The 26790-nt window shown below is 36.2% G+C and overlaps 1 protein-coding gene across 6 annotated transcripts; it reads left to right on the top strand.

Moving 5' to 3' along the window:
* Window positions 1-3456: 3456 nt before the first annotated feature.
* On the top strand, window positions 3457-25861 carry fnip2 (folliculin interacting protein 2). Of its 6 annotated transcripts, none has more exons than XM_058784503.1 (18): window positions 3457-3631; window positions 11095-11218; window positions 13184-13276; window positions 13382-13482; window positions 13571-13645; window positions 13731-13789; window positions 14637-14753; window positions 15311-15382; window positions 16612-16747; window positions 16834-17035; window positions 19089-19177; window positions 19389-19535; window positions 19798-19967; window positions 20434-21151; window positions 21967-22123; window positions 22378-22578; window positions 22901-23016; window positions 23925-25861. In XM_058784503.1, exons 1-18 carry the CDS (start codon window positions 3579-3581, stop codon window positions 24001-24003), a joined length of 2709 nt encoding a protein of 902 aa, XP_058640486.1. In that variant the 5' UTR covers window positions 3457-3578; the 3' UTR covers window positions 24004-25861. The 6 variants fall into 6 exon arrangements, with proteins under 6 accessions (XP_058640486.1, XP_058640504.1, XP_058640469.1 ...); XM_058784521.1 differs by lacking the exon at window positions 3457-3631 and adding an exon at window positions 5540-5795 and having other exon boundaries at window positions 14637-14699; XM_058784486.1 differs by lacking the exon at window positions 3457-3631 and adding an exon at window positions 5541-5795.
* The last annotated feature ends 929 nt before the right edge of the window (window positions 25862-26790 follow it).

Here is a 26790-nt window from a genome sequence, read left to right as displayed (position 1 = left end):
ATGTGAACGCAACGCGTTTTCCTCTGATGCACCAAGACAGTATTAAAGACCATATTCTGTACACACCTTGCTAAGGGATGGTGTGCAGAAAAACTGACGAACCCAAAATATGAACTTTAAATACTATCTTTCTTAATGCATAAGCGTTTATTACGGTTTTCTAAAGTGAGGAAAACACAACAATAAGTTGCGTTAATATTCTGGGCTCGTCTGTATGTCTTTTATCATCACTGTTTTAGTACATTAAACCAGCATTTTAAAATATATTAAAAATATTGATACAAATACTTCAGCTAATGTTTTTTTTTTTTTTTTTTAATGTCGAAGTTAATACTTGTTCAAAACAATCACTTTAGCAAAGTTTGTACTATTTTCTGCTTATTTTGAAAAATAAAAGACTCAATTTTGTTCAATAAATATACTGTCATTAAAATATGTTAATATAAAAATATATTTTAAAATCCAGAAATAAAATCATTTTAAAAAGTAACCAGATTAATTACTTTACTATCAAGTTACTTTCAAGTTTACTTTACTTATTCGAGTTTACTTAAGTTATCAAACCTAAAAAATACACTACAAAGAGAAACTCATAGTTCTTTCATTAATTTAATATTGACTGAAAAAAAAAAAAAATATATATATTATTTTTTTTTTTTTTAATGTCGAAGTTAATACTTGTTCAAAACAATCACTTTAGCAAAGTTTGTACTATTTTCTGCTTATTTTGAAAAATAAAAGACAAAATTTTGTTCAATAAATATACTGTCATTAAAATATGTTAATATAAAAATATATTTTAAAATCCAGAAATAAAATCATTTTAAAAAGTAACCAGATTAATTACTTTACTATCAAGTTACTTTCAAGTTTACTTTACTTATTCGAGTTTACTTAAGTTATCAAACCTAAAAAATACACTACAAAGAGAAACTCATAGTTCTTTCATTAATTTAATATTGACTGAAAAAAAAAAAAATATATATATTATTTTTTTTTCCATAAACTGACGTCACGCCATATTGAGTTCTGGGAAACTGCTTTGTTTATCCGCCATACTGAGAGGATCGCGCTGAGTTTAGGGCAGTATTTTGATTTTCTGCATGGAGAATTGCAAAAGTTTCTCCGGTACTTGTTCTGAGAGAAAACTGGACAGAGCAGTATGTTTTTTCGCCTTTTCTCTGCGTTATAAACCCCGAGGGAAGCAGGTCGCGGATACGACGAGAAGACGCCGGATAGTAAATCTATTAATAATGCCACCGATTGACCCGCTGCCTGTCACTCAATAAAAAAATCGCATTGCTGTTTTTGAAAGTTTTGATTTTGTTTGGTTTAATAATTAACATCACCTTCGCGAGTATGACTCTCACTTGGCTTGTGAATTAGCAAACTTGAACAGAAACATAAGGCTTAAGGTACCAAGATAGTGAGACAAAATTGTAAAGCATGCATTTACATTTAGTAATTTAGCAGACGCTTTTATCCAAAGCGACTTACAAATGAGGACATTAGAAGCAATCAAAACCAACAAAAGAGCAACAACACGCAAGTGCTATTGTCTTGGTAACGCAGTACACATACATTTTTATTTATTTATTTTTTTAAATAAAGAAAACGAGTAGATAGAATATAGAAAAAAAGAAACCTAGTGTTTTTTTGTTGTTGTTTGTCTTTTTTATTTTTTATAAGAAACAAGTAGATAGAATAGAAAAAAGAAAGCTAGTGTTAGTTTTACAAGAAAAGCTAGCAGCTAGAGAATAAATATGCAGGTTGAGTTGAAGGTGACGGTCCTTCATCCAGCAAGAAATGTCTTAGACAAGCTGAGATGCGAGCAGCTATCGTCGGATCATCAGGATGGAATGAGAGGTAGAGCTGAGTGTCATCAGTGATATGAAAAGCCATGTTTCTGAATGACAGAACCTAGTGATGCCACGTAGACAGAGAAGAGAAGTGGTCCAAGAACTGAGCCCTGAGGCACCCCAGTAGCTAGATGTTGTGACTTGGACACCTCACCTCTCCAAGATACCTTGAAGGACCTATCTGAGAGGTATGACTCAAACCACTGGAGTGCGGTTCCTGCGTTGCCCTTTCTCAATAGGGTTGACAGGAGGATCTGGTGGTTGACCTTATCAAAAGCAGCAGACAGATCCAGCAAGATAAGTAAAGCAATCCCATATGTGCAGATACACATAAGCCCAAAATGTGAGCATAGCGTTTTCCTCTGATGCACCAAGACAGTATTAAAGACCATATTCTGTACACACCTTGCTAAGGGATGGTGTGCAGAAAAACTGACGAACCCAAAATATGAACTTTAAATACTATCTTTCTTAATGCATAAGCATTTATTACGGTTTTCTAAAGTGAGGAAAGCACAACAATAAGTTGCGTTAATATTCTGGGCTCGTCTGTATGTCTTTTATCATCACTGTTTTAGTACATTAAACCAGCATTTTAAAATATATTAAAAATATTGATACAAATACTTCAGCTAATGTTTTTTTTTTTTTTTTTTTAATGTCGAAGTTAATACTTGTTAAAAAAAATCACTTTAGCAAAGTTTGTACTATTTTCTGCTTATTTTGAAAAATAAAAGACAAAATTTTTGTTCAATAAATATACTGTCATTAAAATATGTTAATATAAAAATATCTTTTAAAATCCAGAAATAAAATCATTTTAAAAAGTAAAGATTCTGAAAACATTGAAGTAAAAAATTTATATTTACAGTAGTAACAATAAATGATATTTTATTACATGATATGATTAATATCATGTTTTTAAATATGATGGGTTCATTCTAAACATGGTGATTATCTCTAATATGGACACCCAACATAATATATTTACCATCTAAATCTAACCATGTCATGTCAACAAATGGAAAAGTCAGCCATCTATTAATTGTCATGTTAATTACTATGCCTTTAGCCCCAAATACCATACTTAAATATTATTTTGTTATTTAAAAACTGTTGCTTTAATTATCTTAAACAAAATTGAAAATCGTTAAGAAGACCTTTGTCTCAAAATATATGCATTCATTTTACCGATTCTAATTTGCTACTTAAATCTACAACATTTAAAAAAAAAAAAAAAAAAAAACATCAAATAGGCCTATTAGATCAAGTAAGCGCAGAATCAAATTTGCGCTGCTGCTCGCGATCGCGTCAAAGATCAGATAAATAAACACGTGCATCTTGAAAAGCCAATGTTTTGGAAAGTGCTACGCCTCGTTTTTGTGCCATCTAGTGGTTTCGATGAAAATAATATCAAATGAGCCTTTTACCCCGGGGCTCCTTTAGCCCTGCTGCACCCTACTTCACATGTTTCCAACAAAGAAATGGACCGACTTCTGTCAGCTTGTTGAACAAACACTTTATTTGGATTATCTACCACAGAGGCCTTCAGCGCTGTTCCTGGAGACCCACTATCCTGAAGAGTTTAGCTACAACCCTAATCAAACACACCTGAAGTAGCCAATCAAGCTCAAGGCTGCTTGAAAATTGCAGGCAGTTGTGCTGAAGCCGGTTGGAAAAAAACTTTCCAGGAGAGTGGGTCCCCAGCAGGGTTACCATATGATGGCTGAAGCAAGAGCAGCGCGCGTGCAGCGGGCAAAACGATTTTCACGGTAATCAGATCAAAATTTTAAACGAAATACTACAAAACTTAAGGGATGAAATCTAATTATCATGCGAAGCGATAAACTAGCTTCTCTTCCCTGCAAACGATCCAATGAAGAATGTGAATATTTCACTTAAAGGCAAAAACAAAACAAAAGATAAGCAGGTACCCGCATAGGCGTAAATCCCGGGGGGGACAGGGGGGACAGGACCCCCCCCATATCTGAGGCTTGTCCCCCCTAAAAATATCATTACAAGCGACTCTGTGTATTGAAAATAATACAATGGACATATACTTAAAATAATTGTGTGATTAGTAAAACAAAATAAACGCAAAAAAACGTTTTAAGTTTAGAAATGTTTTGATTCCCCCCTCCCTTTCCTCACAGTGGTTTGGTCCACTGCCTGCTTTCCTTCTTTACCGATACACACACGAGTCCGGTGAGAGAGAGCAAGTTAGTTATGTGTAAGTAGGCTGTCAAGGCTATTTTATTCTCTTTAAACATCGGGTGAAATTATTCTTTCTCTTTAGTACATTTGATGCTGTATCATTAATAAATTAGTCATGACAAAAAAATTATGACATCCAATGTATTTTCTATGAGCGATTATAAGGTTAACAAGCTTAATACCATAGCTTGTCACCACTAACACGGCGATAAGCCTATGTGTGAACTGATATTAGGCTAATATTGTAGACCTACTTGTTGGGTTTCATTCAATATGATGTTAAGTGGCAGATCAGTGGGTTTAATGCGGTTGAATTAATTCGAAAGAGATGTACTAGGTTACAGACGAAACCTAAAATACTATGGATGACGCAAAATAATAGGCTAATTATAATATGACCATGTGGTGAACCATGAACTCATATTTAAACACGGTCTCCATGCTATGTACACATGCTGTGTAGCTATCCTTACAAGTACAATTTTGGCTGTATAATTGTGTCCCCTTCAAAAATTGCTCTTGAGAAATTTTACGTTTATTGTCCCCCCCTACTGTCAGATGAAATTTATGCCCCTGGGTACCCGTATTAATTTCAGCATTTGCAGCAGAGGGTGATTCCCCCATGTATTTTTTACTTTATTAGTGATATTAAAATATCTCGAGTGCAACATTTTGAAATCTGATAGGCAACCTTTCATTGCATCTAAATTTTAGCTCGCATTCTCCGGTGATTTATTAAAGAGCATAGGCTATATATTTAAAATGTAACTCATTACTTTACTGCGTTACCAGGAAAAGTAATTAGATTATAGGCTACATTAACGCGCGTTACTGTGGAATAAAACGATGCGGCCCTTCTACTGATGGACAAAACACAGATCTGTCATTCGGTCATAAAAACCTTGTTAACTCCATCTGAGTATGATTTTCAGAAATTAAGTGCAAGTGTCACTTGATGACACGGTGTAATTATTGGAAGAAAAAAAAAACTTTTCCCTTTTCTATTATTATTATTATTTTATTTAATTTTTTATAATACTTAGTGGTGTGCCATGGAATTTCGTTTACATATTAAAACTGCCGCGAGGCAGAAAAAAAGGTTGGGGAAACACTGATTTAATATACCTCATAAAAAACAATTTAGCTTTTTAACGTCAATTTTTCTAATTTCACTTTCTTTTAATTTATTTTCATTTTATCTAGCTTTTTATTTAATTAATTATCGGTTTCATTAATATATTTTGTAATTACAAGGGCTAATTATACTTCCATTTTTATAAAAAAAAAAAAAAAAGACAACTTTGATTCATTAGGCCACATTTGATGGGCTATACTTAAACCATATTCTATATTGATATCACCCACTAAATTTATTAAACCGAATGCTATGTATTTTGAATGCAAACAGCTGATCTAATGTAGAAAGGAAGGGAAGAAAACACTAGGCACGTTCCGCACGTGCCGCCTGTAAGTCCGTGTCCCCTCAGCAGAGAGCGCCCGCGGGTTTCTGTCGCAGCTCAGCTGCTGCAGATGTCACATGACTCCAGCATGGAGCTCTGGAGATATGAGCGCTCGCTCGCGCTGATGGGGAAACGGGAATCCCAGACTGTGTGTTTGTGAGAAACAGCGCGCGAGCATGCCGACGCTGCTGCAGAAGCTCTTCAGCAAGAGAGCCGTGGGTAGCGGCAGCGCACGGGACTGCTCGACGGCAGCGGAGCAGTGGTAAGACCGTTAGCACGAGCAAATACTACACCTGTGGATATAAACGCGCTATAAACTGCAAGACCTCTCCGTGGCACACAACTGTTTTTTTCTGCAGTAGGTGGTGCAAATATGTGTATGATCATAGTTTATGATCACCATTTTATTGTGTCATCCCTTGCAGGTCGTAGTGTTAGCTATGTGTTAAGTAATGGTGTTGTGGTCCCTCTCTCTCACAGACACACTCACACAGACAGACACAGAGTTCTGCGTAGCGCGCGTCCAGTCAGCTGAGCCCAAGTCCATGTGTTATGTAACTCTTTCAGTGCATTTATGCTTGCACAACACTTGCAAGTTTTGACAGGCGTTTATTTGAGAGTACATCTATTCTGCATTTAAGGCTTCTGCTGTGTGGGTGTTTTTTTTTTTTCTCTAGTCAGAGAGGGTCAAGAGGGGTTTTATGGGAAAGAGTCAGGTGGTTTACTGACACTACTTGTCTCATGTTAGGAGTAATCATTGGGGATGACAGGGAGTGAAAATTTGATATAGAAATTGTAAAAGGAAATGCTAAGTTTACAAGTTTTAAAAAAAATAGTAAGTTCTTGATTGCAAATCCTTCAAGTTCCCACTTCAAGTTTTTCAGTGAGACCAGACTATAGCTAGTAATGCTTGCATGTGAATGGAAAAACCTTCTGTTGCTTTTAGTTGTGCTTTTTACTCACTTTAAACTACACCTGCGATTTAAGTCTTAAGCCAAATAATTTGCATGATTTTATACATTGCATTAGCAATTGGCTAACATACGTTTTTAAGCAGTAATGCAACATACTGAACCCTTTCCAAATACATGGTCACACGACTAATCAGCAGAGTTTCCTAGAAGGAAGTGACACTGCTTACCCACTGATAATACGTAAAACATTGATTCCAGTGTTACTTTGGAGATTCAAAACAACAGAAAAGTACAGTAAAGGAATCTCCCACAAGTGGCATCACCTCAAATTTAATTCCGCACTCATTGAAATTGATTTAGGTTAGAATCACTGGGTTTATCAAAATATGACACATGAATCACTTTTATATGTGTGATCATTGGACAAAAGAATAAATGGTGTGCACTCTCTGGAAAAAGGTGCTATATATTTTGGAAAATTAGAAATATGTGTTGTTTGTGTGACACTTTTATATATTTAAAAAAAAAAAAAAAACTTTATAGGCTTTCCTAGAAGTGTGCAAATATGTCTAAATATATGCAAACACCTAGTCAGTGTTGTTTTAGTGTCATTTTATATACTGTTATATTATTTATTAATGTTATGATTTATTACTTTTATTTTTAGTTTAGCTTAGTTTATTGGTTTAGTAATTTTGATGTGCTTTTGACATTTTATTTGTTTGGTTTTAAGTATTATTAGTTTTAACTTTTACTTCAGTTTTATTCATTTTAGTACTTTAACACATTTATTTCTGTTGGTTGCCAAAGTGACATTTCATATTTTCATTTAATTTTTTTTAAATCTGATATTTATGTATTTTGTTTCGGCTTTTAGTTACTGAAAACAATTTCTATAGTTGTATAAACAGAAACAACAGTGCACCTAGTGGCGTTAAATTTAGTCACTGATACCATTCCAGAAATGCACTATTTGCAGTAAAAATATCTCAAACCCTTTATTATTGGACAAGACCTATAGTATAGAGAACATCATGTGATTTCAAAATGTCTGCCCCCGTTAGGAGACCCACTCAATGTAAAATAAATCTGCTTTTAATAGGCTACTGGTATGATCTCAAAACTAATATTTCTTTTCTTTTTTTGAGGAATGATTCCACAGTGACCCTTTACATCTCTCTTTGTGGGGGGTGAGGGAAGCATATGACTGACTATTTGTTGCAATGTGCATGCTTAGTGTTAGCAAAGGGAACATGTTAGTTTGTTTGCTGAGGTATGCAACTTTGGCCAGTGAGAGTATCCTATGACTGTGTTTGGATCACATGCCTGGTGAGAGGGTGTGTGAGTGTGTATGTATGACAGTCATGTGACGTTTGAGCTGTATTCAGTCAGTCATCAGATAGATGGAAGTAGAAACCCTCCAATCTTTGAACACATGCTACCCAAAAATCTCTCTTTCTCTCTTTTGATTAAATGCACGTAGTTTTATTTGGAGTGCTTACTCAAAGAACGAACTCATTTTTAGAGAAGCCGGATGAGTGTGTGTGCAAGCATGCATACACACACTCTCTGTAGCGTACTTGGAGGAATATCTGTGAAGATGAAGATTAAGAGTCGTAAGAAAAACAATGCAAGGTGGTTGTTCATTCCAGAGGATGCTTCATGGAACAGGTACACTGAGAGAGAGAGTGTGTGTGTATGCTTTTTGGGCTGCTATACCAATACAGAACCTTTTACTTTGCTTATGAAAGGATTCTGCTCCAAGTATTTTTTGCGTGTGCACGTGTGAAACGTATAGTAATGAAGCAGTTCTTGAAGCATTGTTACACAGCTGAGTTTAGGCTGCTTTGAACAGACTCTGTGACCTTTTCAACTTCTATGTTAAAAATTTGCTAAAATAAAATATTTACTACAATATGCAGCTCAACCTGTATATTCATAAAATCTAACTTGATTCTTATATCTATATTTATAACTTGTATACATTTAATTTTAAATCGCTTTCAATCTTTTTTTAACTTTATTTCAGCTGTAATTTCTTTGTATTACGATGTATGAAGCATAAAACCATAAATTGATTATTTTTGCGGTAAATATGCTACTTCAGATGCAGTTTCTGTGCTGTTTAAGTCCTTTTATGCTTGATCTTGAGTAAGCAGTAATGTTGACACGAACATGCTAGAAAATGTTTAGCACATATATTATAAACATGTACATTTAGTGTATCTTTTACTGTTTTCTTCAACTGCTGCTGAAACTGCTTGATGTGTGACCTTTTTTTGGTGGATTTTCTACACTAATTGATTTTTGGAGGGAGCAATAATGTAAAAATGGTAAATGAGTTAACTAGAACTACCATTTTTCTACACTTAGTGCTGGGTAAAAGCATTATCAAATTAGTCCAAATATTTATGATCATCAAATATGCAAGGAATTTTAAAATTTGTGAATGAGTGCTGACAGATTTCAATCAGCCCATCTTAAGTGTTTCTATCTGTCAATCAGTGTGTGTATGAGTGTACTACAGTGATCATATGACACAGCGGTTGCTGTTCATGTGACCTGAAGTATCAGGAAAATCCCAAAAAGGATGTCATAATTTATTAAGAGGCGTTGTTCTTTGCTTTTTAAAACTGGATCATTATTACTTAAGTGGGTGTGGCTTCACACGAGGGCCAAATGTTTGAAAATGTCCTCACAGATGTAGTAAGACTTGTTGAAACTGATCTGTTAGGATAATTTGAACTGGTTTTCACTTTTTAAAAGGCTTCTAATTGACAACTCTAATGTAAATGGGCTTCTGTGAGGGTTAGGTTAAGGATCTAGGATTATTTTAGTATGAAAACCATTGTGTTTCTCACTAGTCCTCACTTAATATAATTTCTAGGGTCTGTGTGTTTGTCAGTGTGTAGTGGCAGTACCACCCCAAGAAAGTGTTTTTCTTGCTCTCTTTCCTCCATCCCTCTGTCTCTCTCTTATATACTGGCACACACACACTCGCGCAAATTCTCAGTAGAAGAGGATAAAGGGAGCCTGTGCCCTCAATGTGTGTAAGTGTGTGTGTAAAGGATAAAGAGAGCCTGTGCATAGCAGTGTATTGTTCAGCAGCTGTGTTAGAAAAGACTGATCAACATCGTCTAACATGCACACATTCTCACATTAACACTAAGAAGTCCATCCATATACAAAGTCTGTACACTCAACGCAAACAGGCACATAGTGATTGCTAACTCTCACATGGACACTGATATAACAAACACACTGCATCATCTACGCAATCAGAGAGAAGGGGCGCTGCCGACACTGTGTGTGTGTGTGTGTGTGTGTTGTGTGGCTTGTGCACTCAGAGCTCGGAGGAGATGGAGACTGTGTGCCTGGGTTTCCTGTTGTTAGATTATGGTGATCTTCTGATGTTAAGAAACATGCAACTGTGTGAATGGTCCACTTTCTGTGCCTTCCGCCGCTCTCTTGGCCAGTTTTGGGCATCTTGTGACTGTTATTCATACTTATTTTGGATGTATATGTAGTGCTTGGAGGCTAGAAATGAGTGTCTGATCACTTTATCATACACCAGGATGGAAAGCAGGTAGGGTATGTCTATTTGTGAGAAGAAAATGTATTATTGCAATTAAATGTGTATTGCTTTAATGAAAGATCTTGCAGCTTTGTGGTTTGATGAAAGGAATAGTTAGCCCCAAAAATTGAAGTTGTCATTGTTTACTCATGCTCATGTCCCTCCAAATTTTCTTTCTGTGCAACACAAAGGAATTCTGAAGAATGTTCATGCTTCTCTTTTACATGCAATGTCAGTGAATGATGAACAGGGAGTGTCAAACTCAGAAATGACAACTATAGCACTATAAATATAGTCCAAACGAGTCATGTGCTGTATTCCAAGTGTTCTGAAGCTGTGCAATAGTTTTGTGTGAGGGGGGGTGGGTGGAAAAAAAAACAATGTACACTACCGTTCAAAGAAGGGGGAAGAGAGAAATTAAATCAACTCTTTTCTTTTTTTTTTTCTCTGCAAAGATGGATTAAATTGACCAAAGTAGTGAAAGACTTCAACACAATATTTTTTTATTTCAAATAAAAACTGTCGTTTTAAACTTTCTATTAATCATAAAATTTAGAAAACATTTGTCGCAGTTTCCATGAAAATATTAGGCAGCAACTTTGATGAATGTTTCTTGAGCAGAAAATGAGAGAAAAGCATATCTGAATGATTTCTGAAGGATCATGTGACACTGAAGACTGGAGTAATGACTGCTAAAATTTCTGCTTTCCATTTATAGGAATACATTTTAAAGTGTATTCAATGTGTCTCTTTTTTTGATTGAGTGACACCTTTCAAAATCAACTCCAAATCTTACCAACCCCAAACTGGAACAGCATGAGGGTGAATAAGTACTGACAGAGGGTTTCAAGTGAACTATTTCCAGTTGATTTGATTTTTTTTTAATTGATTTATTTTTTTTTTTTTGCCCTTATTTTATTTGTTATAGAAATGGAAGTTGGTCATTTTCAAATAATCAGAAGCCTGTGTTTTTTTTTTTTGTGACGGACCATAGAAGTTGTACAGCAAGTAGCCTATTATTTTCTCTTTTTGAATGTTTTGATCACCGTGATCTGTGTTTCTCTCACTTTTAGTTGGGCATCTGCGGAGTTTGATCTAGCTCAGATCAGATTGATCGTGTATCAAGACTGTGAGAGAAGAGGACGCCAGGTTCTCTTTGACTCCAAAGCAATACATAAACTGGACACATCCGAGCCGGTAAGTTGCTAATGTGGTGTATGTGTGGGGGTGTCTTTGAGCACTGTTTTGGGAGGAGTCACATGCTCTGTAATCCAGCTTGCTTGGATCTCATGACAGGTGTGACTGCTCGGCTAACTGGGTCAGAGTGTTTAACACTCGTGTGTGTGTGTGTGTGTGTGTGTGTGTGTGTGTGTGGGTTGTATCTTGGATTGGTACCGTTTACTGACTTATGAAGTTTTGGTGTGTGTATATCAATTTTGTATATAAGGGTGTTTTAAGGGGGTCATGTCTTCAGAATGTTCTTTCAGAAATCAGACTTTCAGACAGAAATCAGACAGCAATTTAGTCACAGTGAGGTGAAAAGGAAGACATGGGACAGTTTCTATAATAAGAATAAAATGTGGAAAACCTTGAATTGTTCCTGACTGTGTGGCACCTGCAGCTCTGCATGTCCTTCTGAAGAATCTTATCGTTAGGAATGTTCAGCTGAAGTTTAAATCCTCATTTACAACGGTTTGACTTTAATGGTTTCTGCACAGCTTGTTTTATGATAGTGTCACAAGACTTTGCAAAAAGGCTATTAACAAAGAAAAGGGTTCTCCTTTCAAATGTGGAGGAAGATGGTCAAAAACAAGTCAAGTTATGACTTTGGCAAAATTATTTACTGCAAAAGTGTTTTCTTGTGGAAACTATTTTCTTCACAACATTCCTACTATATTTTCACTGTAATATTAAATCAAAGCTGATTTTGTCAACCCATCTATACAGTTATTGAATGTCTCTGGTTCTCTCTGAACAGAGTGTGATTTATTGTCAGTAAGTTGTCACATGATTGGTCTGTTTATTCAGCTCTTCAGCCTTTGTCACACAGAGAGAGAGAGACAGAATAACAGTGTGTGTGTGTGCGCGCGTGTGCATTCCTATTGAATTGTGTCTTATGGTGGAATATTGCCGTTGAAAACACTTTCATACAATTTCTCTCGTTTGTATTAGCATTATTTGCCAAGATTTTTAAATAGTGTTTTGACCTGTAGGTTAGATTTAAGATAATCAAATTGTTTTTTGATGACTTGATGGCATTTTTAACTCATTTGTACAGAGATATAGCAAAAAGTAAACATGGAAACATTTTTGTAAATGGTTTTTAAAAGAAGTCTCAAGTTTTCAATTTTAATTAGTGCTGTCAAACGATTAATCATGATTAATCGCAACCAAAAAAAATTTTTTTTTTGAGTATACCGTTTATATTTGTTTATATAAATAACCACACATGCATATGTATATATTTAAGAAAAGTGTTTACATTTTAGAAATATTTATACAAGTCATGACTATAAATATATACAGGTAAATGCATGTAAATATTTTCAAAATGTATACTGTGTATATGTATTATGTGTATATATAAATACACACACACACGTTATGTGAACAAACTTTTTTTATTTTATTTTGGATGCGATTTAATTGTTTGACAGCACTAATTTTAATATTTTAAAATGAAATTTATTCCGCTTTGCCATCACAAGAAATTTTGGCAGCCAATACTCCAGTCTTCAGTGTCACGTGATTCTTCAGAAACAATGCTAATATGCTGATTTGGTGGTCAATAATTTCATTACTTGTATTAAAAACAGCTGTGCTGCTTAGTATATTTTTGGAAACGGTGACTTTTTTTTTTTTTTTTTAGGCCTCTTTTAAAAAAAAGTTTTAAAAGAACATTTTATTTGATATTACATGTTTTATTTGAAAGTTGTTTTTATAACAATTTAAACATCTTTACTGCCACTTTTATACATGTAATGCATTCATTTCTAAGAACAAATCTTACTGACCTCAAACTTTTAAACAGAAGCTAACATTAGTCCTTAAATATGTATAAATGGTACACATTTAATCCAATCAAATTGATTCTATAATCTAATTGATTCTGTAATGACCTGAAGAATACAATTGTGACCAATTGTTTCTTTTATCTCATAGACTGCCGATGAAACCAAAACTCCCCCCACCCGGAGTGGTGCTTGCCATATCGGCAGCCAAGCAAGCGAGAAAGACAAGCCTCCTACATATCAGGTTTGTGTTTTAGTCACTATCATGGAACTTTATCACTCAAAAAATGTTAAAGCATACACTGTGTTCATGCATATTTTTTGTCACTTTTGACTTATGTATGTTTAGTATACCAGACCGGCTTCAGACGTGAATATGCTTGGAGAAATGATGTTTGGCTCAGTTTCCATGAGTTATAAGGGCTCAACTCTTAAAATTCACCACATTCGGTGAGTATTTTGTGCAAATAATATATTTAGCTGGAATCAGGACCTTATTGACGTATGTGATAACATTTTGTTGCTCTGTATTTGACAGGTCTCCACCACAGCTGATGGTCAGTAAGGTTTTTTCTACCCGGTTTGGAAGCAGCACCTCTGGAAGTACAAATACGTACGTGTCATGTTTCCTGTCATCTGTGATCTGCTGCTACACGAGTCTGCTCTCGATCTCTGTGTCTCCATTTTATTTCTTACAGGCTGCAAGACAGTTTTGAGTCAATGAGCCAAGCGTTTCCTAGTCACGCCAGCAGCATAGGTAAGATATGTACAAACTTTCTTCCTCCTTTTGTCATTTTTGCACACTGTTTTCCAAAACCTAGTGACCTGCCGAGTGCCTGCTGTACATAAGCTACTAAGGGCGTTCTAAAAGGTAGGTATCTTATTCATGCTGTTTTATGGCAGGATTTCATGTACCAAAATCTGGACCACTGCCATTTATAAAGCTTGGAAATTATAGGGTCATTTTTATTTTTAGGTGATCTATGCCTTTTAAATGTAATTGCCAGAAGTGAAAAGCTAACTCTCAGTCTGTATTTTAAAAACATTTTTCCTGAAAGATTGACTTGAATAGTTTGCAAGAGTGTGATTTATAAAAACAGTGAGGCTGTGAAAGCAGACTAGTGAGTAGATGAGTTTTGCTGTTTGGTGTGCTGTTTGGTGTGCTGATGTTTAATGTCCCTGATAACCTTTGTAGTCTCATTTAGCAAATGTCTTTGTCTTTTATTTTACAAGTAAAAGCTTCAATAAAGTACGGTATTACTGATGCATTTTGAAAAATGTTAAAATACTTGACCACAACTTATTTCAGGCATTTAACCTAAAACCCACTGACTTCAAGATAATGGACCCAGAAGTGCTAGAATGCTAACTTGTTTCCAGGTGTTGGCATTCAAAATGCGTCATCCTTGCAGCACACTTGTTAGTCCCTAATGAGGTTCCATTTAGTTCAGGATGCTGCCTTAGTAAGCAGCTGCCTATGTAGGCAGCATGGTAGCTTGCTAGATTTTGGAACAGCACTTTCATCTGTTTATCTTGAGCCTTTCTCTGACTTTCACCCAAACATACTGTTTCTCAATGTGGCCATATACCACTCCTCTTTTCAGGAGTCTGCCGTGTGCCTAGCGCTCCTCTGCTCTGCCTGGCTCGGAGCGCATCTTTCTTTGCAGGTCTGTGTGGAATGCTGAAGCCGCGTGAGCATGTGTTGATCTCACATGCACACGGTTTGTTTTAGTTTTTTTTGCTGTGTGCTCTATTTAGCCATTAATTGATTTCGGGCCCCTCACATAATGCACTTCCTCTGCCTCCGGTCCTGTTTTACACCTGGTTTTAACATACTCTGGTGATGCAGTCACAACAGCAAAGACAGAATGTTATTTAGACCTACAGTTGACATGCATCTCCTGTGATCAGATCGTGAAATATTTTGTACCCTATTCACATCTGTATTTAGCACCGTGCACTTGTGATTGGATCACTGAAATGGATGTTAGCACCAAGTGTGAATAGAGTCAGCGTCATTGTGGGTCAGCATCATTTTTGCGAATGGGACTGCGAGGTTTCTAGGTTATGGGGTTAACTACGTGTTTTCAGATGGGTGCACACTTCTGCAGGTGTTTTGGTGTGTGTGTCTGTGGGATACTAACCTGCATGCTCTTTTGAAATGGGCTTGGGAACTCAACACCTTCATCAAATCATTCACTGTGAAGCAATGCAGACACTTCTTAACGTTCTTCAGAATGCGGTTGAATGTGAGGGTGTAATGACTCTGTTTTTCTAGCCCACAGTAATCCAGTGGACATGCCAAGCAGAGGACACAGTGAGGATGGAGACAGTGGCATCGCTCGATCGGGTATGCACACATTTATAAAGGACAAAGTCAGAACATATTTAATGCAGTTTCAGATTGGCCCAAAGCATGGCAGGTGAATGGCACTGAACATACGTTATTGTTAAAAGGTTTGGGGTGAGTAGTAATCTTATTTTTGAATAAGTAAATAAATATTTTTATTTAGCAAGGATTTCTGTTTCAAATACATGCTGTAATCATGTAGCCTTGGTGAGCATATGAGACGTCTTTTAAAAACAACTTGGCAACCCCAAACTTTTGAATGGTAGTGTACTATTTGTGCATTCATTCTTACATTCTGTGCTATTATTAAACCAGATATGTTATTATTTAGATGGCTATAAACATGACACAATATCTGTATCATGCTATCAAATATAGAAATAAATCCATATACATTTTTCATACTGTACATTGTGATGTCTAAAGTCATGCATAGTCTTATTTCTAGATTTAGACAATATCAGGGTGATACAGGCCATTTATCAGTTATGTATCATGACAAAATGATTGCTTTCGCTTTTTTCACAAATATTGTTTGTGTGTGAATTGTGTAAATATTGGATAAATTCAAATGTTTGTATAAATGTAAATAATCTGGTGTACTTTTTTATTTGCTTCCATTTAAAAGGTATAGTTCAGCTTTAAAAATGTACTCCCCTTCAGGTTATCCAAGATGTAGATGAGTTTGTTTCTTTATCAGAACAGATTTGGAGAAATTTAGCATTACATCAAAGCTATGGATCGTCTGCAGTGAATGGGTGCCATTGGAATGTAAGAAACAAATCCATCTTGAAGCAGTTTTTTTTACCTCAAACTGCCTTCAAATTATTTATAGCTCAAATATGAATTCTGTTATATTGCTTCCTCCAGTGAAAATTGTCTGGTCTGAATCAGGAGAGAAATATGCCTGATTCGAGCAGCGTTTACAAGCTTCTAAACAAATGTCAGTGGATTTTGATGTGAGAGGACAACAGGGCATGGATTTATTTATTTTTTATCATTGGAGAAAGCCTCATTGTGGACTTGCATTTTGGTCAGAAGCAGCTGTTTGGACGCTCATTCTGATGGCACCCATTCACTGCTGAGCAAGTGATGTAATGCTAAATTTCCCAAAATCTGTTCCAAACAGTTAATTTAACTTGTGTTTGGCACATACACAAAATATTAGTTGACCGGTATTATTTGCCTCATAAATGTTGCCTGTGAACTCCAACTTTTCCATTCTGCAGCATCTCTGAGCAGTCTGTTGGCCACTCCCCTCCCATCACCTGGATCCTCCTTCAGTAGTGGCTGTGCCAGCAGTTATCAACGGCGATGGCTCCGTAGCCAGGCCACCAGTCTTCAGCATGGCCCCATGCCTCGCTGGTAAGCATGAATATTTGTAAGTGTAAGAATGTAAGGGATGAAAAATGCATATGTTAGATATGTTTTTGTGTATGTCTGTGCATCAGGAACACTGAAGAAATGTTCAGCTTGTCTGATGAGAGCTGCAGCTCCAACCCTGCGACGATCCGGAGGAAGAAGATTGCCATCAGCATCATCATCAGCCTACCAGAGAGAGAAGAGGAAAACCACAATTTTCAGGAGTTTTTCTTCTCCCACTTTCCTCTGTTTGAGTCTCACATGAACAAACTCAAGACTGCCATCGAGAGGGTAAGTGTGAAAGTGCAGAAGAGTGATTTGTCTAACCAGTTTTGACCAAACAAATTGATACAACAATGTTATACAGTGCCCTCCAAAAGTATTGGAAGAGTGAAGACAAAATTGTTCTGTTGGCTGTGGAGTCGAGACATTTGCAAATATGATGAAAAGATGAATATGAGACGACTATAGAATGTCATTTTATTATTAGCTGGTTCAACACATGCATGTTTTACCAAATGAAAAGAACAGCACTTTGAGTTCATCCCACTCATTGATGTGAGCATAAGTATTGGGACAGTTGAACATAAGGCAGATATAAAAGATTAAAAGCTATTATTTAGTTGCAGATCCCTTGCACACAATCACAGCAGTGAGTCTGTGACCCATAGACATCACCAGACTCTTGGTCTCATCCTTTGAAATACTTTTCCCAGCCTTTAATGCAGCCAATTCCAAGTGTTGCTTGTTTTGGGGAGTTTCTACCTTTACTCTCCTCTTCAGCTGGTGAAATTCATGTTCAATCGGATTTAAATCTGGAGACTGACTTGAGCAATCTAAGACTTTCCATTTCTTTGCTCTTATAAACTCCTTGACTGAACTGGCAGGGTGTTTTGGGTCATTGTCCTGATGCAATATGAAGCACTTCCCAATGAATCTGGTGGCATTTTCTTGAATATTGGTAGGCAAGATGGTTTTGTACCCTTCCAAATTCATTCTGCTACTGTCATCAAACATTAAGTCATCAGTAAAGTTGAGACAGCCTGTTCCAGAGCCAGCCATGACACCCCCTCCACCATGTTTTACAGATGAGGCTGTATGCTTGGGATCATTGCAGTTCCCTTTTTTTCTTCACATTTTTACTTTCCCATAACTTCGATAAAGGTTCATCTTTGTCTCATCGGTCCATAAACACAGTTCCAAAACTCTTCTGGCTCATATTTGTGCTTTTTTGCAAACTCTAATCTTGCCTTTCTATTTTTGGAGCTGGTTAGAGGTTTGTATCTTGCTGTGTCAAAGTCTCCTGAGGACAGTAGATTGTCAGAGCATCACCCCAGCTTTCTGGACGTTGTTGGTGATTTTACAGACACGTTTTTTAGGGTTCATTTTCACAGCTTTTATGATTTGTCTGTCATCAACTACTGTTGTTTTCTCAGCCGATCGGGTAGTTGTTGGTTGCTGGTGTCGCTGGTGGTTTCCAAACTCTTGATTTCTCCATGCCCTTTGTTTTTGCTAGAGCTCTAACTGACTTCCTTTTTCTTTTAGCATCCAAATTGCTTGCTTTTCTCTCAAAGTCAGCTCCCTCATCTTCATCCGGGTTTGTGTGTGTCATCATCGAATGCAAGATTCAGAATGCAGAAGTAATGGATATAACTGATACGACACATTCCCTGCTTTTAATATCTGAAGAATTAATGCAACAGGACACAGCTGATCACTTAGAAAGACCTGTGAGGCAACTGTTCCAATACTTACGCTCCCATATAGAGGAATGAAACTCTAAAAGTGCTGAACTTCTTAGCTGGTAAAACATCGGTGTGTTGAATCACCCAATAATAAAATGTGACATTCTGTAGTTTTGTCTCATATTCATCTTTTAGTCACATTTGTAAATGTCTTGACTCCACATCCAACAGAGCAATTGTCTTTACTGTTGCAATACTATTTTTTTTTTTTATATATATATGTTAAAAAAAAAACTTTTTTCCCCCTCCTTTCAGAAAAGTATATTTTCCCCACTTGTTCTGTTTATATGGGTGGGTCAGAGCAAACATTTTTGTACAGCCATAATGCAGAATCTAGGGTGACCCTACGTCTTTTTTTTTTTTTTCTGGACATGTCCTGGCCGGGATTTCTAAATTGCTTAATTTCCAGATTTTGGCTTTGTTTTCCAAATGGCATGCTCTCTACAGTCCTCATTATTATATATTATACATGTACGTCAATTGAGATTTATGCTGAAAACAACTTCCTGAATTAAAATTGTGATGGGTCTTTTTTTTTTTTCTTTTTAAATGAAATTTAAACTTTTCCTCCGAGTTCAAACTGTTGGTTTGTTTTTCAGGCAATGATTTTGTGCAGAAGGATAGCAGAGTCCAGTCAGCGAGTACAGGTCTATCTGTGTCGAGTGATGGAAGCACTGGGAGAATTCAGGTGCTGAAATAATCACATTTTGTGTATATTTGTGCATATTTGATCTCTTAACCTTCAGTTTACTATTACTATTTTTTTTTTTTATTCTGCCACTTTATGATTCATGACCAACTTGGTGCAGAAGATATTGTTATAGAGGCCCTCAAGTTTGAGAGATATGAGTCCGTTCATGCTTTGGTTTGAGTCTCATCTGGTTCTCTGTTGGATGTAGGATGACGGTGTGGAACCTGTACATGGCTCCCCGCATCAGCGAGCCAGTCTGGCTTTCCATGACATCCCAGAGTACCGAGCGAAACCTGCTGTGTCAGCGCTTCCTAAAGGAGATGAGTGTGCTGATGGACCATGGAGCCAAGAGCCAGTCAGTGATCTTTAACCTTTCAACTAAAAATATTACTTCAAATCTTTAACCCTGTTCTTTTGCTAGTACTGTGTAATCAATGGGATAATTGGAAAATGAGTTATTTGTTTCCATCACCATCACTGATCCTAAGCGTGTCAGGAAACACAATTGGCCAGGTGTGTCTGTGTGACAGCCAGTCATCATGAGTAACTTCCTCTTGATTGCCTTATGTTTAGTTCTGATGGGACACCTCTGAACTATTCCTTTTATTTTCTTCTAGGTTTCTATCAGCTCTCCTTACTGCTGTTCTTACGCATCACTTAGCCTGGGTTCCTACGGTGATGCCCAGCAGCCTGCCACCAATCAAATCTGCCTGCCAGAAACCTGCCTCTCAGACAGTGGATCTTTTGGCAAAATCTCACCCATACAACCCACTGTGGGCTCAGTTAGGTAAGAATGCGGACAAAATATAAATGTGTAGTCCTACAAATACTGATACCGTATTCAAGCAAGAATGTAGAGTCTACGGCACGTGGGACAACGCATTAGTACGTATGGTGGTATGATCAAATCAATACATTTTATATATATATATATATATATATAATTTGTTTGAGAATGAAACATTAAGCTACACTTTTGAAGTTCTTTAAATTTTTTATTTTATTTTTTATCTTCCCACAAAAGTAGCCAGATCTTTTGTTTAAGACCTCTGGTCTACTTGCAGTTTCATTTTCACTGTGGTTTTTTTTTTTTTTTTCGTTTCCTTAAACGACTTGACTTATTTGAACTTTCAAATTCAAAAAGTCTTTCTTAAAAATGTTTCAAAAAGGAACTTTTAAATTACTAGTCCTGCATTTTTCATTTACTCTTCACCAGGTTTATTACTGTATCTCATTGTTTGTTGTGTGTTTAGGTGATCTGTATGGTGCTTTGGGCTCTCCAGTGAGAGTGTGTCGAACGGTGGTTTTGGGGCGCAGGAGGGAACTGGTGCAGCGAGTCTTGTATATTCTGTCCTACTTCATTCGCTGCTCAGATCTGCAGGAGCATGTGCAGCCACAAGGACAGATGAAGAATCCGGACAATCCAGCCAATCCCTGCAGCTCTCAAACCACTGATCCCACCCCTGAAAAAACACTTCCCCCTAAACCAGACCCATTAAAGCACACTGCATGTGTTATTGAAAAAGCACTGAACCCTGAATCTGTCCCAGGCACCTCTGTAGAACAAAATAATGAGACCCTTTTGACCGATACAAAATCAACCAATCCATCCTCCAGTCTGGAATCATCCGCTGTCAGGCCTGAATGTACAGAAATGGCACAGGAATGTTTTGGAGAAGACACTGACTCTGTTGGGGGTGGATTAGAGCACATTTTGGCTAATCAGAGTCCTCTTTTGCATCGGGTGCAGTTTCACATTGGCAGTCCCAGGGAGACGGAGAATGAAGGACAAGCTGGGGGTCTTAGCGGGGCGGGGTGTGGATTGGACAGAAAGTTACATCAAAGGCTTTTGACTGATATTCAGAGGAATGAGAGCTCAGATAGTGCTCTAGGTGACAGTGATGAAGAAACATCACAGCGAGAACTGTACATGGCTACTGAACAAAAGGAATATGAGTTACCACTACCAAGGTAAGTGCAAACTAATTTCAGAATGTACACTCTACTAATTTAAAGTGGTTGTATCATGAGGTAACATTCAAAAGACCATTTAGTGAAACTAGACTGCAAAAACAGCATCAAACAGATGAGAAAATCTTTATTAGCACAGAAAAACTAATGATAATGTAGCACCTGAAACTCTGTATATTCATCAGAAGGGTGCCAAAATAAGTGATGATTACCTTAAAGGGATAGTTCATGCAAAAAAAAGAAAATTGTCACCCGTAAGACCTTCGTTCATCTTTGTAACACAAATTAAGATATTTTATCTTTGATCAGCGTTGTTTACATTCAACATTCATTTAGCTTTCTACTAAACACAAACAATGCTGATTGTTGATTACGTTCTGGTGTACTCTCCAAAATGGCGGAAGACTGTAACTCGGGGAGAAGAATTGTTGAATAAATTGTTTTCTTTGCGCACAAACTATTCTCATAGCTTTGTAAAATTACAGTTAAACCACTGATGTCACATGGACTATTTTACAGAGGTTCTTACTACGTTTCTGGACCTGGGAACGTTTCAGTTGCATTGCTGTCTATACAGGGTCAGAAAGCTCTTGAATTTCATCAAATATCCTAATTTGTGTTCCGAAGATGAACGAAGGTCTTACGGGTTTGAAACGACTTGAGGGTGAGTAATTAATGACAGTATTTTCATTTTCGGGTGAACTATCCCTTTAATGCAGCATTTATTTTCGGCCGATAGCACTGTCAAGTTTGAGTTTTGGCCCTTATTAGTAAGAAGAGGACTGCAATAACCTAGTGTGTTTGTTTCTGTGTAGTTATCAGGTAGAGAGCCGAGCCAGTGTTAATCATTTTGGGCGTTCTTTGCTGGGTGGTTACTGTCCTCAGTACATGCCTGACTTTGCCTTGCATGGCATCAGTTCTGATCTCAGGCTCAAACAGTGCCTCATGTCTGACCTGGAACACACTGTTCTCGTAAGTACAACTACATTTACAGTTATTACTGCATATAGTAAATGGTTCATGTATGTTGAGTGTCACAATCATGTGACAATTTTTGCTGCATTTTTTTTTTCTTAATGTCTCTTAGTTTTTGTTTTGCATAAGTAATTAAATTAGCTTTCTTGTTTAAGGCTTTAATTTTCTTGCAATGTAATAGTTAAAAATTATGTATTTTTTAATTTTTTATTAAATACCCTACGTTAAAGTGTGTACCTGTGTTTGTGTAGCATCCAGCGCTGGATGAACCAGTGGCTGAGGCTCTTTGCATTGTGGCGGATACAGACCGGCTGAGTGTGCAGGTGGTGACGAGTCAAAGGCGCGTGTGTGAGGGTGGGCGGCTGGGCAGGGATGTGATGGTGTCCAACCTTGTACACACGCTCATCACATCAGTTCGGCAGCTGTATGCGCTCAACATCGCATCCGACTTTGTAAGTCCCCTTAGCAGACACACAAACAGGCTTTACACTACATTGTAAATATGCTTTTATGTACGTTTATTTACACTCAAAGTTTGGGATCAGTTAGGAAAAATTGCATTGTGGTCTGTAAGATAAATGACAATGTAAGATAAGTGATTTTAAATTTCAATATTTTATAATATTGCTGGGGTTTTTTTTTTTAAATTATATTAGCATACGATTTTTTTTTTTTTTTTTTTTTTTTTTTGCAGAAACCTTAGTGAGCTGTAGTGCAGATTCTGACTTTTTTGTTGTTGTTTTGTTTGTTTGTTGGTGTATGCAAACATCTCAGTGTGTGATGCACCTGGAAGACCGGTTACAGGAGTTGTATTTTAAAAGTCGATCCTTGGCAGAATATCTAAGAGGACAAACCAGGGTCCATGTAAAAGAACTGGGGCTGGCACTGGGGTAAGAGCACACTTGCCTAATTCTTGCCTCTGATCCTACACGTGAAGCAACCGTATGAATGTATTTTTGACTTAAAATATCAGTTCCCAAATCATTCTGATGGTACGCTGACTTCAAATAAGGTGAATGGGTTCTTTTTCTTTCCTATACGAAGTTTGAGTTTTGATGTAAGTTTGAGTGAGCGAAATTCCATGAAAATGGTGAATTGGCAGTAATTATGACAGTCCGTTTCTGCCACATAATATAACATAATATAATATAATATAATAAACTACTTTATCTTTTTTTCCCCCAAGTTTACATCTCGCAAGAGTTGATATTGCAATTCAGACTTTTTTTCTCAGAATTCTGAGAAAAAGAAAAAAAAACCTCATAATTATATATAAAATCAGCATTCTAAGTTTACATCTCCAATACTTTGTTTTTGTTTCCACCATGGAATAAAAATAAATGTTTTTTTCCTCACAATTCTGGCTTTTTTTTTTTTTTTTTTCAATCTTGCAATTATGATTTTGAATTTACATCTCAATTGAGATTTTATCCTCTAAATTCAAAGTTTACATCTTGCATTTTGTTTTTCTTTTTGTTTCCGTCACGTAATAAACAAAAAATAAAAAAATTGCAACTCACAATTCTGACTTTTTTTTTCTTTTTTTTTTTTTCTTCTTCAATTGTGAGTTTATCTCCCATTTCTCTGAAAAAGTCAGAACTGTGAGATATAAGCTTGGAATTGCCAGGAAAAGTCACATTGACTTTTTCTTTAACTCACTTAACTGTGGAGTTGTAAAAATACACAAAACAACGCACAGTTTCTGTAACAAACATCATGCATTGTGGTCTTCTAAATTCAGAAAGTGTGAGAATAAAACTGCATCTTGTCAAATGTATTAATTTAAATTGTTTTTCAGGATTGAGTCCAGTGACATTCCGTTGCTTGCAGCAGTTGCCAGCACACACTCGCCCTACGTGGCCCAGATCCTTCTTTAAGAAGACCAAGCAAGATTTTTCCATTTAAGGACCAATCAGAATGTGTTCCTGCTCTGCATGGACCAGCAAGGATCTGATCATTATCAGATGACCACACCAATCATGATGCACTGTGCTCGACAACCATTCGGAGCCTACACCCAGCCTTAATATGCCAATCAGAATGCCTCGTTTGTCCAGCTGACAGTCTTTTCTTGTACGTATGTGTGTGCATCTAACGGTCTATAGACTGACTCATGCACCACATTGGGACACTTGTTAATGCTCTACTTATTTTACAGTATCTCATGTCTTTTCAAGTCTTATTTAAAAGGGAAGACTGGAGAACGCACATGTTATTGATGGGGAAAAACATCACTATGAGCAAGAATACGGAGAAGCGTCTATACATTTGATCCTTCCATTTGAATAATCTCTCAGCACTATATCTGAATGCACAGTAGTGTAGTTCATTAAGAATGAGAGCATATCTATAAAATGTATAGCCTCTCTGTGAAGCACATTAGTTTACATCAGGAGCCATATTTTGTAGCTGGCTGATCTTGGAAGAAATAGTCCCCCCCCACACCCCAAACAAAAATTCTGCCATAGTTACTTACCCTCATGTCGTTCTAAATTTGCAGGACTGATTTTCTATGTATTCTGAAGTGAAGACTTTTTTGAAGCTTGACAGAACAGGAAGGATGATCTTTAAAAAAAAATAATAATACCGGTAATAATAATATGAGTTTAGAACAACATGAGAGTAAATATAAAATCACAGAATTTTCACTTTGGGGTGAACTGTCCCTTTAAAATCTTAAATTCCAAATGATTGGCTCTAGCATACAGCTCTGAAACCATTTTAAAGGATATTTTAAATGAATGCCTAAAATTTTATTCAAGAATATCATCAGTTTTGTCAATGTGCGTTACAAAAGCTTTTACTTCCGTTTGTTGGAATTTGATCAAATCAATCAGTTTTCTACCCAGTGTAATCTTAAATTTCAATCTGCAATTTAAATATTTTTCATATTCCATATTCTCCAGAAAACTGCTTTTTAGATATTATTTAAATGTTTGTATGGTACGAGTGTGTGTGCTTCAATCTCAGAAAGATGAGAGAATGTTTACATAATGGAAGGAGAGGTAAATTGGGTGTGATATTAAACTGTTACTCTTAATTACTGGTCAGTCCACAGATCGTGGATTACAGTATTAATCTGGTGCTACTCTTGTGTCAAAGTCTTACTAAAGCACATGCACACTTTTATGCTCTGTCTTGCTATATTCTATTTCTTTCAGTGGTGTATTGCGCTGAAAGACATGTTACAGCAATAGGACCCCAAGTTTGTGACACTAGAAATTAAAATGCTTTTTTGTTTGTTTATTGTTCCACATTAAAGACTTTGAGAAAGATGATTATTTTTGATATTTTAACAGAATATTCTACCTCAAATAAAAGAGATGAAAGTGGCCTGTTCTGAATTTATGGGATTGATCAGTCAGTATTACATCAAGAATGCAGTGTGCTGATATCTTCAATGAGAAAACACTTAAAAGCTGCATTTCAGATTGAAACAAACATTTTACACGTGTAAACTTCTCTAGTGTATTTCTGTACTGAAAGTAAATGTAAAATTGTATTGCGCTTTTTTTATAATTTTTTTTTTTTTTTTTTTTGGAGGTTGAACTTTGAACACTAAGGTTTTGCCACTTTTAGTAGTCTCTTGAGGCTAACCAATGTCATCTTATTTTCCTTTTGGTCGGCTCTGTGCATGGTGTTTACAAAGGTTGAATGCAGTTGGGTATTTTGTCTGTGACAATAGGATGTTGCTAAGAACTGAACTAGTGATAAATAAACATTGTCAAGAAATTGACAACTCTTTTGACAGTTTTGTGTTGTCTTTTGCATGGTCCTGGTTGATATTATGATCACCCTTATAGGGTTCCTTTTTATTTTTTGTTCGTGAACAATTTTGAATTCGTGAAACATTGTTCTTGTTCATGTCTTTGCACTAGTCATATTTTGTTACAGTGGTTTCAAACTTCACTACTGTACTTAAATTGTTTCTGGAAACTTCTACTTGAGTATAATTGTTGACTTTACTCAATTTTAAAGAGAAAATTGATACTTCAGTATTTCTCCTTTGGATCTGTACTTTTTTTGGGCATTAAATAAGGTTTTAGATTGGTACCCCCAAAACAAGGAAATGCTGGCAACACTGACCCAAATAAACTGAAGAACACTTTTAATAAATATTAAACGGCTTAATATGAAAAGTAAATAATTTGTGACTATAACAAATTTGACAAAACGCCTGTTCCAAATGATTATTTAAAACAAATGTACACAAGAAATAAAATACAAACAGGCAGAAGCACAAACTATTGGTAAAATCAGGCAAAAGTTTTTGTATTTAAAAATGGCAGAGGCTGGGTAATGGAGTGCAAACAAACAAAAACGCAAAGTCTAAAGACATTTATTTTTTTAATTTAACTTTTAACTTAATTGTGTGCTGTGGTTTTAGAATACTTTACATTGTGTATTTCACATACAACAAAGTACCAATGGTGTTACCTTGGGGTTCTGAACAAGATAAATATTATGGTACATAAATTCATGCTTTATGGACCATGGTATTACGATATCACGGCACTATGTAAAATTCTTCTAAAATTCATTATGTAGTTATATTTATATTGGTTTATATTTCTTTGTGTCAAAAATATAGTGATACCTATAGAGACATTATCATAAAGTAAATAATCATGAGGCCATGAACTGGTTTTTGTCATAGCCTATAT

The sequence above is a fragment of the Onychostoma macrolepis genome, chromosome 01 (genome assembly GCF_012432095.1).
Source record: "Onychostoma macrolepis isolate SWU-2019 chromosome 01, ASM1243209v1, whole genome shotgun sequence".
In the NCBI taxonomy this organism is placed as follows: Eukaryota; Metazoa; Chordata; class Actinopteri; order Cypriniformes; family Cyprinidae; genus Onychostoma; species Onychostoma macrolepis.
Note: the sequence above shows the minus strand (reverse complement) of the source record. Positions and strands in the feature narration are given on the sequence as shown.

Coding starts and splice junctions, on each gene's coding strand:
- fnip2 (XM_058784475.1), top strand. CDS start 7,982: ATGAGTGTGTGTGCAAGCATGCATACACACACTCTCTGTAGCGTACTT. Junction 14,754..15,310: donor GTTGATCTCACATGCACACG/GTTTGTTTTAGT, acceptor CTGTTTTTCTAG/CCCACAGTAATCCAGTGGAC. Junction 19,178..19,388: donor GAAGCACTGGGAGAATTCAG/GTGCTGAAATAA, acceptor TGTTGGATGTAG/GATGACGGTGTGGAACCTGT.